Source organism: Camarhynchus parvulus, chromosome 11 (genome assembly GCF_901933205.1).
Source record: "Camarhynchus parvulus chromosome 11, STF_HiC, whole genome shotgun sequence".
In the NCBI taxonomy this organism is placed as follows: Eukaryota; Metazoa; Chordata; class Aves; order Passeriformes; family Thraupidae; genus Camarhynchus; species Camarhynchus parvulus.
Genome location: NC_044581.1, coordinates 1,271,204 through 1,285,148, shown reverse-complemented (window position 1 = coordinate 1,285,148; position 13,945 = coordinate 1,271,204). Strand labels below are relative to the sequence as shown.

The 13,945-nt window shown below is 67.0% G+C and overlaps 3 protein-coding genes across 3 annotated transcripts in view; 1 reads left to right on the top strand and 2 right to left on the bottom strand.

Annotated features, from left to right (window-relative positions):
- The first annotated feature begins 439 nt into the window (after nucleotides 1–439).
- Nucleotides 440–6,600, top strand: CDH15 (cadherin 15). Its single transcript, XM_030955780.1, has 14 exons — nucleotides 440–538; nucleotides 2,154–2,297; nucleotides 2,431–2,586; nucleotides 2,663–2,807; nucleotides 2,976–3,136; nucleotides 3,394–3,522; nucleotides 3,629–3,814; nucleotides 3,882–4,135; nucleotides 4,206–4,348; nucleotides 4,419–4,655; nucleotides 4,726–4,965; nucleotides 5,427–5,563; nucleotides 5,642–5,797; nucleotides 5,869–6,600. The coding sequence occupies exons 1-14, from the start codon at nucleotides 488–490 to the stop codon at nucleotides 6,064–6,066; spliced, it is 2,337 nt and encodes a 778-aa protein (XP_030811640.1). The 5' UTR covers nucleotides 440–487; the 3' UTR covers nucleotides 6,067–6,600.
- On the bottom strand, nucleotides 6,588–9,088 carry SLC22A31 (solute carrier family 22 member 31). Its single transcript, XM_030955793.1, has 7 exons — nucleotides 8,469–9,088; nucleotides 8,128–8,296; nucleotides 7,727–7,848; nucleotides 7,517–7,625; nucleotides 7,225–7,439; nucleotides 7,020–7,131; nucleotides 6,588–6,936 (listed from the first exon to the last, which is right to left on the bottom strand). Exons 1-7 carry the CDS (start codon nucleotides 8,536–8,538, stop codon nucleotides 6,588–6,590), a joined length of 1,146 nt encoding a protein of 381 aa, XP_030811653.1. The 5' UTR covers nucleotides 8,539–9,088.
- A 2,780-nt stretch (nucleotides 9,089–11,868) lies between these two features.
- ANKRD11 (ankyrin repeat domain 11) overlaps nucleotides 11,869–13,945 on the bottom strand; it is a 128,185-nt gene continuing 126,108 nt past the window's right edge. The window contains exons 12-13 of the mRNA XM_030956197.1: nucleotides 12,960–13,052; nucleotides 11,869–12,619 (exon numbers count right to left, since the gene is read on the bottom strand). Of these exons, the coding sequence (XP_030812057.1) occupies nucleotides 12,434–12,619; nucleotides 12,960–13,052 (279 nt within the window). The 3' untranslated portion in view covers nucleotides 11,869–12,433. The remainder of the gene's footprint in view (nucleotides 12,620–12,959; nucleotides 13,053–13,945) is intronic.

Sequence of the window (13,945 nt, the reverse complement as noted above, 5' to 3'; positions counted from 1 at the left end):
TGTCCCTGTCCCTGTCCCTGTCCCTGTCCCTGTCCCGGTCTCCCGCCCGGTGCCTGTCCCTGTCCCTGTCCCTGTCCCTGTCCCGGTCCCGGTGCCGGTCCCTGTCCCGGTGCCTGTGCCGGTGCCGGTCCTTGTCGCGGTGCCGGAGCAGCCGGGGGGCAGCGGGCCCGCTCTCCCCCTCCCGCCCGCCCCGTCGCGGCATCCCCGGAGCGCACCCGGCGCAGCTGCCGCGTTCCGCCCGCCCTGCCCGGGGCTCTGCACCCCCGGCCCGGCCAGCGGGGGACCCCCCGCGCCCCCGCACCCTCCAGGGCCCCCGCACCGCCCCCGTCGGGCCCCGCGGGCCGGGCAGGGCAGGGGCTGCGGGCCGGGGGCGGCGGGGCCAGCTGCCCGCGGGGGGTGCGGTGCCCGCAGCACTTGTGCTGTCACTCAGCCAGTCCCGCCGCTATTTTAGCTCGGGGCCGGCGGCCGGGCTGTGCCCCGCTCCGCCATGGGCCCCCCGCTCCTCCTCGCCTGCCTGCTGGCCCCGCTCTGCGCTCGGGTAAGGGCTGGGGGACACCGGGGCCGCGGGGGGACCGTGGGCACCGGGCGGGATGGGGACCCCCGGCCCGTGCCCCAGCAGCGCTGGCTGGGATGGGGAGCCTGACGCGGAGCCGGGGGTCGGCCGGACCCCAGACCTGGTGGAAACTCATCCCTGGGGGCAGCGGGGATGGGGCTGGGGGCGATGGGGGCTCGGAGCCCCTCTTGAGGCGTTTCCCACCCCACAGATGGCGGCGGCAGGGGGGGGCCTGCGGCTCCGGCACATTGCCCGCGCCGGGGACCGGGATGGGCTGAGATGGGATCGGGGGGAGGGTTAGCCGCTTAAAGACACCCTGCTCCTCTTTTTCCCACCCCAGCGGTGGTCCCAGAGCTCCCTGCACCCCCCTGTCCACTCAGGCCCCCCAGAGCCCCTCATCCTGGTCTCAGGCCTGAGCCACAGGCGCCGTTGGGATTCTGGCCTGGACGCTGTGCTCGGCTGCTTCAGGGCAGGGGAAGGAAAGGGGATCACCCCACAGGAATGGGGCCCCCAGCGTCCCTCCCTCACATCCTGATCCCCCCCAGCTCCAGCAGCCCCCAGGGGCGGGCGGGGGGCTTCTCCTGCTGGAGGAGGGAGCAGAGAAAGACCTGGAGGCCACAGCGCAGCCCCCGAGGCTCAGAAGCAGCCCCTTGTCCTGCCCACCCCGTGGGGCTGCGACAGAGCCCCCTCCCCACGGCCCCCTCCCGGGGACCCCCGGCACAGCCAGCCCCACTGCCCGTTCCCCTGTCCCCCATCAGGGCACACACGGCCCCCAGGGCTCCAGGGACCCCCCGGCAGCCAGCGGTGCAGGCACAGCTGGGCACAGATGTGGGCGCAAGGCTGGGGCTGCCCAGATGTGCTCCCTCCTTGGGGAGGGGACAGCGCCTGTCCCCGGGGCCAGGACGAGGGTGGCACAGAGCTGGGGGTGGGTGGCTGCACGCACAGCTCTCTGCCCCCAGCTCCCACAGTCCCCCCCACAATTACCCCGAATCCCTGGCCTCGGTTCTACACAGCCCCATAACCCATCCTTCCCCCACAGCTCTCTGACCCCACTGCAGCCCACCAGAACTCCTGTCCCCGTTGTTTCCATCCCGAATCTCCCCCTCACAGCCCCCAGCTCCATCTCAGGCCCCCAGCTCTGCCTCTGCCTCCGCCAGCACCCCAGCCCTGTCCCCCAGGGTCACACTGAGAGCCCAAACTGATCCCTGACCCCCCAGCCCTCGCTGCCACATCCGTGTGGTGACAGTGACATGGAGGGGGGGCCATGGTAGGTGCTGCCTGCCCGAGGCACCCCCCCTTCCCCAGGGGTCCTGTGGGGCACAGCCCATGCCCAGGGCACCACCAGGGTCATTTGTGGGGCACCCCTTCCTGGTGAGCCCAGCAGGACAGCCACCACCACCACACCGGGGTGGCAGGGGACACTGACACAGAGCTCCTGGGGAAGCTGCGTGGTCTCTGCGTTACCCCAGACCCAACCCAGCCCCACCAGGGGGACCCAGCACCGTGCACACCCAGCCCAGGTGCAGCTCCCTGCCCACTGCCCTGGCGTTCCACCCCAGCCCGGAGTTTTGGGGTCTCTGGCAGCACCGTGTCCCCCCAGGGTGCCAGCCCAGCCCAGGCAGGAGCTGCAGCCCCCCAGGCCTGGGGGCAGCACGAGGCCCCTCGGCGGGTGAAGAGGGCCTGGGTGATCCCCCCCATCAGCGTCTCAGAGAACCACAAGCGCATCCCCCACCTCCTGGTGCAGGTAGGTGAGAGCCCCCAGCCTCTCCCCCAGCTCGCAGAGTGGGGACATCCTGGGCAGGGGGATTGCACGGGGGCACCCCCAGAGGGGCAGAGACCCCAGCCTGGGACACCCAGCCCTGATTTTCCTGGGGCAGATCAAGTCAGACAAGCAGCAGCCCGGTGGGGTGATCTACAGCATCAAAGGGCCGGGGGTGGATGAGGAGCCCCTGGGCATCTTCTCCATCGACAAGTTCAGCGGGAAGGTTTTCCTCAACACCGTGCTGGACCGGGAGGAGCACGACCGCTACCGGGTAAGGACGGTCCTGGGTGCCCACAGCCCCTCCCTGGGTGCCCAGGCAGGCCCCGACCCCCACTCTGCACCCACAGCTCAGAGCCTTCGCTCTGGACCTGGGCGGGGTCACCCTGGAGGAGCCCACGGACCTGGAGATCATCGTGGTGGACCAGAACGACAACCGGCCCCTGTTCCGGCAGGACGTGTTCACCGGGAGGGTGGTGGAGGGGGCTGAGCCAGGTGGGACCGCCCGGGGGCTGGGATGGGATGGGATGGGATGGGATGGGATGGGATGGGATGGGATGGGATGGGATGGGATGGGATGGGATGGGATGGGATGGGATGGGATGGGATGGGGGGACAGAGCCAGCCCCAAGCCAGCACCCACCGGGCTCTCCTGGGCCCCAGGGACCTGCGTGATGACAGTGGATGCCACCGACGCCGACGACCCCGACACGGATAACGCGGCCCTGCGCTATTCCATCCTGGAGCAGGGCGCTGCGGGAATGTTCAGCATCAACGCCACCACGGGGGAGATCTGCACGGCACGGCCCGGCCTCGACCGGGAGGTACCGGGGTGGGGGCACCGGGACGGGACTGGGGGGGCACCGGCACTCGGGGCAGCCACGGGCACCCCACATGGGGAAACCACAGCTCCGTCCAGGAGCAAACCCAGGCGTGGGGACAGGGTGGGTGGGCAGAGCTGGGGGATCTCTGTGCTCCTTGGGGGATCTCTGTGCTCCTGGGGGGATCTCTGTGCTCCTTGGGGGATCTCTATGCTCCCTGGGATCTGGGGGGCTCAGCTCTGGCCCCTCGTTCCCCACAGACCATGGGGGTGTACAACCTGACGGTGCAGGCGGCCGACATGTCCGGGGACGGGCTGACCACCACGGCCATGGCCGTCATCTACCTGGAGGACATCAACGACAACCCACCCGAGTTCACCAAGGAGGAGGTACCAGCCGGGACGTGCCGGGTTCAGCGGGGTGGGAGCTGCCCCCCCCCGGGTGTCTGCAGCATCCCAAAGGGGCAGAGTCCAGCCCCGCTCCGCTCTGCCCCAGTTCTCCATGGAGGTGGAGGAGCAGGCGGCCGGCGTGGACGTGGGCAAGGTTTTTGTGCACGACAAGGACCTGGCGGGCTCGCCCAGCTGGTTGGCCAAATTCACCATCCTGGAGGGCGACCCCGAGGGCGCCTTCGCCATCCGGACGGACCCGCACACCAACGACGGCGTGCTCTCCGTGCTCAAGGTGGGCAGGGACAGCCGGGGGTCCCCGGGGCTCTCAGGGCTCGGCTGACCCCCGGTCCCTCCCGCAGCCGCTGGACCACGAGGTGCGGGACCGCTTCGAGCTGACGGTGTCGGTGCAGAACGAGCGGCCGCTGGAGCCCTCGGCCCCCGGCAGCCCCCGGGCGCTGGCCACGGTGCGGGTGCGGGTGCGGGACGTCAACGAGGCGCCCGCGTTCCGCGAGAACCCGCGGCGGATCAGCGTCCTGGAGGGGACACCCCCGGGCACGGCCATCACCACCTACACCGCCAGCGACCCCGACAGCCACCAGCTCCAGACCCTCTCGTGAGTCCCGCTCCCGTCCCGCGGCCGCGGCACCCGCGGGGCGATGTCTCACGCAGCCCCTCGCCCACAGCTACGCGCTGCTCTACGACCCCGCGGACTGGCTGCGGATGGACCCTCACTCCGGCACCGTCCGCACCAAGCGGGAGCTGCTGCACCCGTCCGCCTTCCTGCAGGGCGGCTGGTACATCGCCCTGGTGCTCGCCCGCGACGATGGTGAGCCCCACGGTGCCCCCCCGGCCCCGCGCCCCCGCTGCCCCCGCTGACCCCCGCGCTCTGTCCCCAGCCGAGCCCCCGCTCTCGGCCACCGGCACCCTCTCCATCGAGATCCTGGAGGTGAACGACCACGCTCCGCAGCTGCAGCCGCCGGCCGGGGTGCTGTGCGGGCGGCCGGGCCGCGGGGGAACCCTGCTGCTGGGGGCCACCGACGATGACCGGCCCCCCCATGGAGCCCCCTTCCACTTCCAGCTCAGCCCCCAGCACCCGCAGCTCGCCCGCAACTGGAGCCTCGCCCGCTTCAATGGTGAGGCTCAGCCTCAGGGGAGGGGGGACGCTGCACAGAGGGTCCCGCTGACCCCCTGCCCACCCCGCAGTGACCCACGCCGTGCTGGCCGTGCTGGCCGAGCTGCCCGAGGGGCCCTACTCGCTGCCGCTGCTGCTCCGGGACTCGGGGACGCCCCCGCGGGAGCAGCAGCAGCTGCTGAACGTCTCGGTGTGCCACTGCGGCCGCGACGGCACCTGCCTGGACGGGGCTCTGGCCGCGGCCAGCGCCGGGGCCGGCATCACCCTCGGGGCGCTCATGATCATCGTGGGCAGCACCATCCTCCTCCTCGGTGAGTGGGGCCCCCCCGTCCTTCCCCCATCCCTCAACCCCAGCTCCGTGCTGGTCCTGGCCACCCCTCCCGAGCCCCACCAGCCCATTCTGTCACCTGACCTCCCACCCAGCCCCACCCATGACCCTCAACACCTCCCCCTGCCCAGCAACCCCTTCTGACCGCAATCCCGACCCCTGCATTTCCCTCATTGCCCATCCCACCCCAATCCCACCCCAATCCTTGCCTCCACCCCTACCCCTCCTCCCATCCCGACTGCATCCCACCCCAGCCATCACCCCGTGCCCGGCGTGCCTCGCCATGCTCACACGCGTGTCCTGTGTCCCCGTGGTGTCCCCATGTCCCGTGTCCCCGTCGTGTCCCCATGTCCCGTGTCCCCGTCTTGTCCCCGTGTCCCCGTGGTGTCCCCATGTCCCGTGTCCCCGTGGTGTCCCCGTGGTGTCCCCGCGGTGTCCCCGCAGTGCTGGCGGCTCTGGGCGCTGCGCGGGTGCGCGCCCGCCGCCGGGCCCTGCGCAAGGGGCTCCTGCAGCGCTCTCGGGACGACATGCGCGACAACATCCTCAACTACGACGAGCAGGGCGGGGGCGAGGAGGACCAGGTGAGCAGGGCCCGTGGCAGGGGGGTCCCGGGGGCGCAGCTCAGCCCCTGCGCCTCTGAACCCCTCCCGGCCCCGCAGGACGCCTACGACATCAACCAGCTCCGGCACCCCGAGCTCTTCTCGCCCCGGGCCAAGCCCCCCCTGCGCAGGGACGCCCCGCTCAGCTCCGGGACCCCCATGGCCCCCCGCAAGCTGCCCAGCAGCCCCTCGGACATCGAGGAATTCATCAATGAGGTGGGTCCGGGCCCGGCAGCCCCCGCCAGTCCCGATAACCGGGGGCTGACGGTGACCCCCCGTCCCCGCAGGGGCTGGAGGCGGCTGACAGTGACCCCAGCGTGCCCCCCTATGACACCGCCCTCATCTACGACTACGAGGGCTCGGGCTCGGTGGCCAGCCCGCTGAGCTCCATCGTGTCCAGCCTGACGGACGAGGATCAGGACTACGACTACCTGAGCGAGTGGGGGCCCCGCTTCCGCCGCCTGGCCGACCTGTACGGGCACTAGCGAGGGGGCAGGAGGGGACACCCCAGTGCCCAGGAGGGGCTGGGGCAGGGACGGGGCAGCGGGCAGCTCACACACACACACAGGAGATGCCCAGAGCTGCGGCTTCACGAACGGACCCGCACAGGATGCCCGGCTGGAGCCGCTTTGCACACGCGTGTGCAACGAGAGGCCTCGGTGCAGGGGGTGCACACCCACACACCCCGCAGAGCCCGGCTCAGCAAACCTGGGGGGGCGACGCCCGGGTGAGCCCCACACAGCTGGGGAGGGGGCGACGAGACCCCTGGGCACCCCCACAATAAAGAGCGGGGGTTGGTGGCGGGGGTGCGTGACCCCCCCACACCCGTAGAAACAAGGCACTTTTATTGGGAGCCGGCAGCACCCCCGGGGGGCTCCACCCCGCCCCAGGGCCCCCAGCACGGCCGCTCCGGGGCGGGACGCGGCCCCAGGCGCGGCTCCCGCTGCTCCCCTGGGCGGGGGTCCCTGCTCAGCCCCCCGCAGCACGGAGAGCCCCGGGGACACCGCTACATCTCGCGGGGGGGGTCCGGGGAGCGCAGCGTCCTCTTGGTGGAGGCGGCCAGGCGGGAATAGTCGTGGGGGAGGGCGTGGGGGGCCAGCAGGGGCAGGTGGTCCTCGCGGGGGGGGCGGCGGAACAGGGGCGGGCGGCGCTGGCTCTCGCCGTCCTGCAGGGACTGGGGCAGCGCCCGGCCCTGGCTCTCGGGCAGCAGCATGATGCTGAGCACGGCCAGGATGGCGAAGGAGGCGAACACGACGTGGTGCAGGAAGAAGCCGCGGCTGTTGGGGATGGCGGTGATGGGCGCCGCGGCTTTGCCCACGAAATTGGCGCCCACGACCAGGCCCAGCCCGGCGCCCCTGCGGGAGGAACGCGCTCAGGGGGGCTCTGCCCGCTGCCCCCCGCTCCGGGGCTGCACAAGACGGGGGCAGCTCCCCCTTACCTGACCACGGTGGGGAGAACCTCGCTGGCAAAGAAGATGCTGAGCATGGTGACGGCGTGGGAGGCGGCCGTGCCCACCACGGACAGCGTGAGGACGATGAGCTCCAGCAGGTCTGCGGGGGAGCGGAGCGCATCAGGGGCAAACCCTGCGCCCACCTCTGCTCCCCTGGCTGGGGCGGGGTCCCGGGGGTCCCGCGGGGTCTTACACTGGGTGAGGGCCAGCAGCAGCAGGGAGGAGATGCCGGTGAGCACGGTGCAGAGCAGGAGGATGGCGCGGCGCCCGAAGCGCTCGGCCGTCAGGCACAGGAACAGGCAGGCGGCCGCCTCGGTGCCCAGCAGCGCCAGGTGGGACGAGAAGAAGTGGGGCAGGTGCGGGACCAGGTTGCGGGTGAAGCAGTGGCGGATGCCGGAGCCGATGAACCTGAGGGACAGCGGGGTCAGGGGCCGCGAGTGGCACCCCCGGCCCAGGGCCAGCCCGCCGGCACCCCCGGCGCTCACGCCGCGAAGCCGAGGATGACGCCGTTCTTCCAGATGACCCTGGTGCCGCAGATCTCGCACACTGAGTGGTACCGGGGCCGCGCGGGCCCCTCGGACAGCGCCTCCAGCTCTGCCGGGAGAGGGGAAACCGGGATAGAGCCGGCTCTGCTGCACCACCCCGCAGCCACGGCTTCGGCATGGGGCCGATGGCGCTCGCAGTGCCCCACGCACCCGCCAGCAGGCTCTCCTGCGGACAGTTGTCTTCGGCCAGCGCCTGCAGGGTCCTCCTGGCCCTCTCCAGCTGCCGCGTGGCCAGCAGCCAGCGCGGTGACTCCAGCAGCAGGGCCGGGCACCTGGGGCACGGGTGTCAGGTCACGGGGCTCCCCGCGGGCCTGGCCACCCTCCAGCCCCGACCTGCCCACCTGGCTTCAAAGCAACGCTGCCCAGAAACCCTCAGCTCCAAACCTGAGCAAACATTTACCCAGGGTGGGGGGTTCCACTCCTCTGGAGGGCCCCGGGGGGCCTTTGATCCCCTCCGCGGCCCCGGGCAGGGTGTGCTGGGCTGGGAACAGCTTGGCACCAGCCCCGGGCACAGCCCAGCCCCACGCAGCCCCCTGCCCGGGGCTCCTTACCACCAGCTGGCAGCCAGCAGGGCCAGGATCATGGTGACAGCGCCCTGCAGCACCCGCCAGTCCCGGCACAGCAGGGCCAGCCCCGGCAGCAGCAGCTCCCCGGCCATCCAGAAGAACCCGGCCACCATCGTCACCCCCAGGCGGTGGGGGGGGTCACACAGCTCCAGCCCTGGCAGGGGGCGAGGGACCACAGTGGGTGCCAAGGACACGGGGCACCCTGCACCCTGGAGCATCCCATGTTCCAGCCCATCCTGGGACATCCCACAGGAGCACCCCACACCCCAGGGCAGCCTGGAGCATCCCCAGCCCCCACACCCCTCGGGTGCCCCCCTCGCACTCACGTGCCACGTAGAGGGCGAGGAAGGCTCCTGCCAGCGCGGCCCCGAAGAGCAGCCGTGCCACCAGAACCATGAGGAAATCCACAGCCAGTGCCACGCCGAGGCCCACGGGCACGGCCAGCGCCAGGCACAGCAGGAAGGTGGGACGGCGCCCAAACCTGCGAGGGATGGGCTGTGAGGGGCTGGGCACGGTGCCCCCTGCCCGCGGGGCTGCCCAGGGACCCCCGTTACCTGTCACAGGCCAGGCCGGCGGTGACACTGCCCAGGGTCCAGCCCAGAAGGTGCGTGGTCTGCTCCAGGGGCACCTTCCAGCGCGAGGCACACACCAGGTCCCACTGCGGGGACACAGCGGGGAGGTGTCAGCGCGGGGGGCTTGGCAGACCCCTGGCACTGCCCACAGGGATGGGATGGACAGGGCTGCAGGGCTCCTGGAGAACCCCCACCCCACAAACAGAAATGCGGGCACAGATGTGAGAGGACAGTACTGGCGATTCCACCCTGCAGCCCCTCAGCACCTCCGCCAGGGCTCCCCCAGCCAGCCCAAACCCCTCCAGGGGTCACCGCTGCCCCTGCACACCCAGGGCTTTCCTGAGGGATCCTTTGCGGACCCCCCAGTTTGTTCCCCCGACTCCTCTCAGGTATCCCCCCCAGAGCGCTCCCAGCCCCTTCCTTTAACCCCTCCTTTACCACGGACCCCTCACCCCCCTCCAGCGGCGCAGGCTGCCCCGGGCCGGGGGATCCCCCGCCCTCCCCAGCCCTGGCACCCCCGGTCCCGGCAGCCCGGTGCCCACCTGCGTGACGAGGTTGGCGCGGAGGCCGGCGGCGGGCAGGCGTAGTGCCAGCCGCGGGTGCAGGGCCCGGTGCCGTTGGGCCGGGGGCTGCCGGGGGGGTAGCGGTACAGCTGGCAGGGGCTCCAGCCGCCGCGGAGGCGCGGCACGGCGGCGCGGGAGCAGCGCGGGGCCGCCCAGGCGGCGGAGCGGCGGCGGCAGCAGCGCGGGGTCGGGGCGGCAGCGGTGCGGGGGCTCCGCGCCCAGCGCCCAGCCCAGCGCCCAGCCCAGCGCCAGCGCCGCGCACGGCGCCCACCCCCCGCCGCCCGCCGGCCCCGCGGCCGCGACCCCCGAGCGCCATCGCCACCGGCACCGGCACCGGGAGAGCCTCGGCTCGGCGCGGCCAGGTGGGGCGGCACCGGCCGGACCCGCCCCGCGGCACCGCCCCGCCGGCTCCCTCCGGATCTGACCCCAGCCCCGGTTCGGACCCCCCCAGCCCCGGTTCGCTACCCCACGACACGAGGCTCACTCCCGGTCTGATCGCTTCTCAAGGCTGGCTTGTCTCCCCAGCCCGGCTCCAAAACCCCAGCCCGGTTTCCAAACCCCAGCCCCAGCCCAGTTCGCCCCCTCAGCCCCAGTTCACTCCCCCCAAGCCCCATTCCCCCCAGCTCAGCCCCCCTCTCCATGGTGCTCCTGACCCCTCTCAGGACCGGGGACCCCCCGGCCCAGCTGGTGCTGGGGGTCCTGGGGTGCAGCCGGGGGTTCCAGGACCCATCTGGGAACACCCACAAATGCACCCAGGTCCCCCCAGACCTCAGAGGGGGCCAGGGGAATCTCTGACACCCCTCGAGGAAGGGAACGTGCTGGCACCCAGCACCACGTGAGCCCGTGGGAAGAGCCAAGAGAGCAGCCAAACTGCAAACAGGCTTTACTTCCCTGTTCCTTCTAAAATTTACTCACAAATGTGATTTCTGGGGGCAGCAGCATCACTTGGTGTTCAGCTTCAGACCTGCAATGGTGGAAAAACTCCATCTGCAAAATCACATTGAAAACCACACTGAAAAATCACACTAAAAAATCCCATCTGCATTTTTTTTGCCTCCCTCTGATGGATCCACACCCCCACACATATCTGGGAGTTACACCGGGAGGAAAACTGACCCTGGAGACTGCCAAGGTCACCAGCACCGTGGTCAGATGAGCCCGTGGGACTTTCCAGCTTCACATGCTCATGAAAGGCCTCTCTGTGACTACAGAGATAAATGTATGGCTGTTTAACAAAATAAAGACCAGGGATGGAAATTAATCCAAGAACAAGTGTTACCTGTGGCTGCTTTCTTGAAGCCCCTGAGACAAGACAGCCCTCGGTCCCAGCATTGGCTCCACACTCATCCCACAGCCCAGGAAAAGGGTGGGGGAAAAATCCCTCTGGCTGCTGCTGGGACATGGCACTGCCATCCTGCTGAGGCTGTGTGAGCTCCAGTCCTGGGGGCAGCAGTGCCAGGGCAGGGGCTGAGGGCTGGGCAGGGGACGGTGGGACCCTCTGGCTCTTCTGAAGCTGCTGTGATGCGTTGGAGTGAAATCCTCCAGGATTCCCCTGCCCCCACCGTGGAAAATTCCTCAAGTGGCTGCAAAGCTGGCAGCAGTGAGGGGGAGCTGGGGGCTGAATCCTCCCTGGTCCCCAGCAGAGGAGGCTGGAGAAGCCAGAGCTGGCAGTGGGGGTCTGTGGGGGCACCTCTCACTGCTGCCTGGGGCTGGCAGCTGCAGCCACCAGGAAAGGCTGGGCAGCAGGAGCAGGGAAGGCACAGAGGTCCTGGAAAGGCACTGGGATCTGCCTCCAGCTGCACCCCTGAGCTGGTGACTGAGGACTGAGTTTGCCTGGATCCACCCATCCCTGTCCAGACTCTGCAACCCCAAAACAGCATCTCCTGCTCAGTGAACTCACCAACACAGGGGGGTTCCCTCTCTTCATGACCCACCCCTGGAGGGTTCCAATCCCACTGCACACAGAGAGACACAGAAAAGAATGAATGATGTTTAAAATCATAGAATAGTTTGGACTGGAAGAGACCTTAAAAAGCTCATCTTGCTCCATCCCCTGCCATGGGCAGCTGATCTGAGCAACCTTTTCCTTGACAGGGAAACTGATGCCCAGGGTGAACTATAAATACAAAGATAATTTTAATTAATTTATTTATTTCTTTACACATAACTGAAAGTGATGTTACAGTACATAAGTTATTTACAACTGTGCAGTAATGTGTTGCAAAATAAATTATCTAGAAGGCAGCAAAAGTACATTGTTAATGTATATAAAAACTGTACAGCATTTATGGGATACAATTTTTCTTTATATGAGTATTGGCTCTGTAGTGTTTTCAAGTTATGTTCTCAGAAAGAGAAACGAAATGCCCAAGATTAAAGGAAAAAATATATAAACCACGTGGATTTTACTCCATTAAAAACACAGTTGGCAAAGTCCTTTCTCTGCGTCGCCGTCTCCCCGGCCGTGCCGCCCCGGCGGCTCCTCTGCCCGTCCCCAGCGGCTGCTGCGGGGCCACCGGCACATCCCGGAGCTGTCCCCGCTCCGGAGCCGCCGCTGCCCAACTTGGACACTGTCCTTTTGTTTCTAATTGTTGTTTTTTTGTGATTTTTTTTTTGTAGCTTTTTTTTTGTTTTGGTTTTTTTTTTTTTTTTAGACATACCCATGATGGAACGAGAAACTCAAACACCCCCCCCTCCCCCCATGGTTTCCTACTGCAGCTTCTCCAAGAGGAGATCCGCGCCCGGTGGAAAACAGAGAGCTGGAAATCACGGTGTTCACAAGTACATGGTTCACGTGGTTGCTGGCCCCGCTCAGCAGCTTCTGCAACACACACACGGTGTCCTTGGCCTCGTCCCTCCGCACCTCGGCCAGTCCCGGGGCCGCTGAGCGCCCGCTGCCCGCGCTGCCCGGAGCCTCCTCGGAGCTGCGCCCGGCCCGCTGCCCCAGGGGCCGCGTCAGTCCGGAAGCGAGGGACACGTCGTGAAGAAAGTGCAATTATTTTTCTTATTGTTTTGTTTTCTGCCGATAGCTGCTTCCTCCTCCTCTGACCAGGGATTCATCAGCAAGCGGTTAAGGGTGAATGTGAGCTCGACCGCCCGACCTCGGAGCGCTCCCGTCCTTGCCAGTGTTCAGAGATGTCTCCTGGGCTGGAACTGTCATGCCGGCAAGAGCACAAAGTCATCGTTCACGTCGACCATTGGCACATAGAACGAGGGCACCTCGTTGACGCAGAGGGATTTGTGCCCCGCGGGGTCCAGCTCCTGCACCTTCAGCTGCCACTCCATCCTCTGCACCGCGTTCAGGGCAGCTGCTTCGTGTTGCTGTCGCATGAGCAGGCACGTCTGGATTGGGAAACAACAACGGGACGTGAGGGCTGAGTGGCAGGCACAGGCAGGACCATGCAGCCACAGTTAAATGCAGCAAGGGGTGCCACACACAGGACACCTGGATTTGGAATCTCTGCTGAGCCCAGCTCCAGGAGGAGCCAAGGCAAAAACGAAAGTTTGGGTTTGAAAGGTTTGTCAGCACTCCAGAGCATCCACTCCCATGCAACACTGCCCTGACAATCTCTGGACGCCCACTCTGTGCTGGAAACCACTAAGGCAGCTCCCTGGCTCCAGCCACAGGCAGAACCCTCCTGGAATGCCCCTGCCTGGAGCACGGGGCTCCCACAGCTCTCACCTTCATCCGGTCGTACTTGTCATCCACGTCCTGCAGCCAGGAAATGAACTGTCGCGCGTTGAAACGGTCTCTGACTGATTTGTTTTCGTCTCCCTAAGGACGGGACAGCAAAGGGAGGGACATGGGATTAGTTGTGTGCTTTAAGCAGTTACAGGTCTCACAGGCCATATTCATAAGCCCCTCCTGGGGCACACACTCCTCAGAACTGCAGTGCCTGCAGGGAGGGAGGACGGTCATCACTGCTGCCAGCTGCTCCTGCAGCCCTTTCCAGGGGTTTGGCCTCAGGTGGGGATGCACCCATGTGCACATACTCCCTGCTTCTCCTTGCTTTGCAGGGAGTCTGTCCATGTCAGCCCATCACAACACCTGCACCTCTCTGACTCCTTCAGCTGATGCCAGGATAGCAGCAGCACGGACACTTGGCTGGGAAATGCGGACGGATAAATCAGAGCTCCTGGATCAATACACAGCTCACTAATAAATCCCAGGATGCTGTCCCTGCCCAGGATCCCTCCTGCAATGCAGCAGTGTAATGTTTCTCTTCCCTTCCTTCCACAGGGAGAAACACCTCAGAATGTAGTAAAGGAAACCTTTCCAGCATGCAGATGATCCTGACCAAGAAGGATGGAGGGTCCCAAGACTCACTGATGAAGCTGAGCCATCTCTGCTCCTAACAGACATGACCTCCCTGTATCCCACATTCAGTTAGACAATTAGGCAAATGATGTTCCAAGTCACAGAGTAATTTGGATTGGAAGGGACCTTAAAGCCCATCTCATTCCACTCCCTGCCATGGGACACTTTCCACTATTCCAGGTTGCTCCAAGCCCCATCCAACCTGGTTTTGGACACTTCCAGGGATAGTGCAACCACAGGTTCTCTGGGCAGCCTGTGCCAGGGCCTCTCCACCCTCACAGAGAACAATTCCTTCCCAGTATCCCATCTAACTCTGGAGGAGGTGACATCCTGCACCTGTGTGCAGCAGT

Bases quoted from the DNA above. Each gene is read 5' to 3' on its own strand.
- CDH15 (XM_030955780.1), top strand. From the start codon at position 488: ATGGGCCCCCCGCTCCTCCTCGCCTGCCTGCTGGCCCCGCTCTGCGCT. The intron at 4,656-4,725 runs GTGAGGCTCAGC...CCCACCCCGCAG, and splicing joins GAGCCTCGCCCGCTTCAATG to TGACCCACGCCGTGCTGGCC. The intron at 5,564-5,641 runs GTGAGCAGGGCC...CCGGCCCCGCAG, and splicing joins GCGGGGGCGAGGAGGACCAG to GACGCCTACGACATCAACCA.
- SLC22A31 (XM_030955793.1), bottom strand. From the start codon at position 8,538: ATGGTTCTGGTGGCACGGCTGCTCTTCGGGGCCGCGCTGGCAGGAGCC. The intron at 7,849-8,127 runs GTAAGGAGCCCC...CCCGTGCCCCAG, and splicing joins CTGCTGGCTGCCAGCTGGTG to GTGCCCGGCCCTGCTGCTGG. The intron at 7,132-7,224 runs GTAAGACCCCGC...GCTCCCCCGCAG, and splicing joins GCTGCTGGCCCTCACCCAGT to ACCTGCTGGAGCTCATCGTC.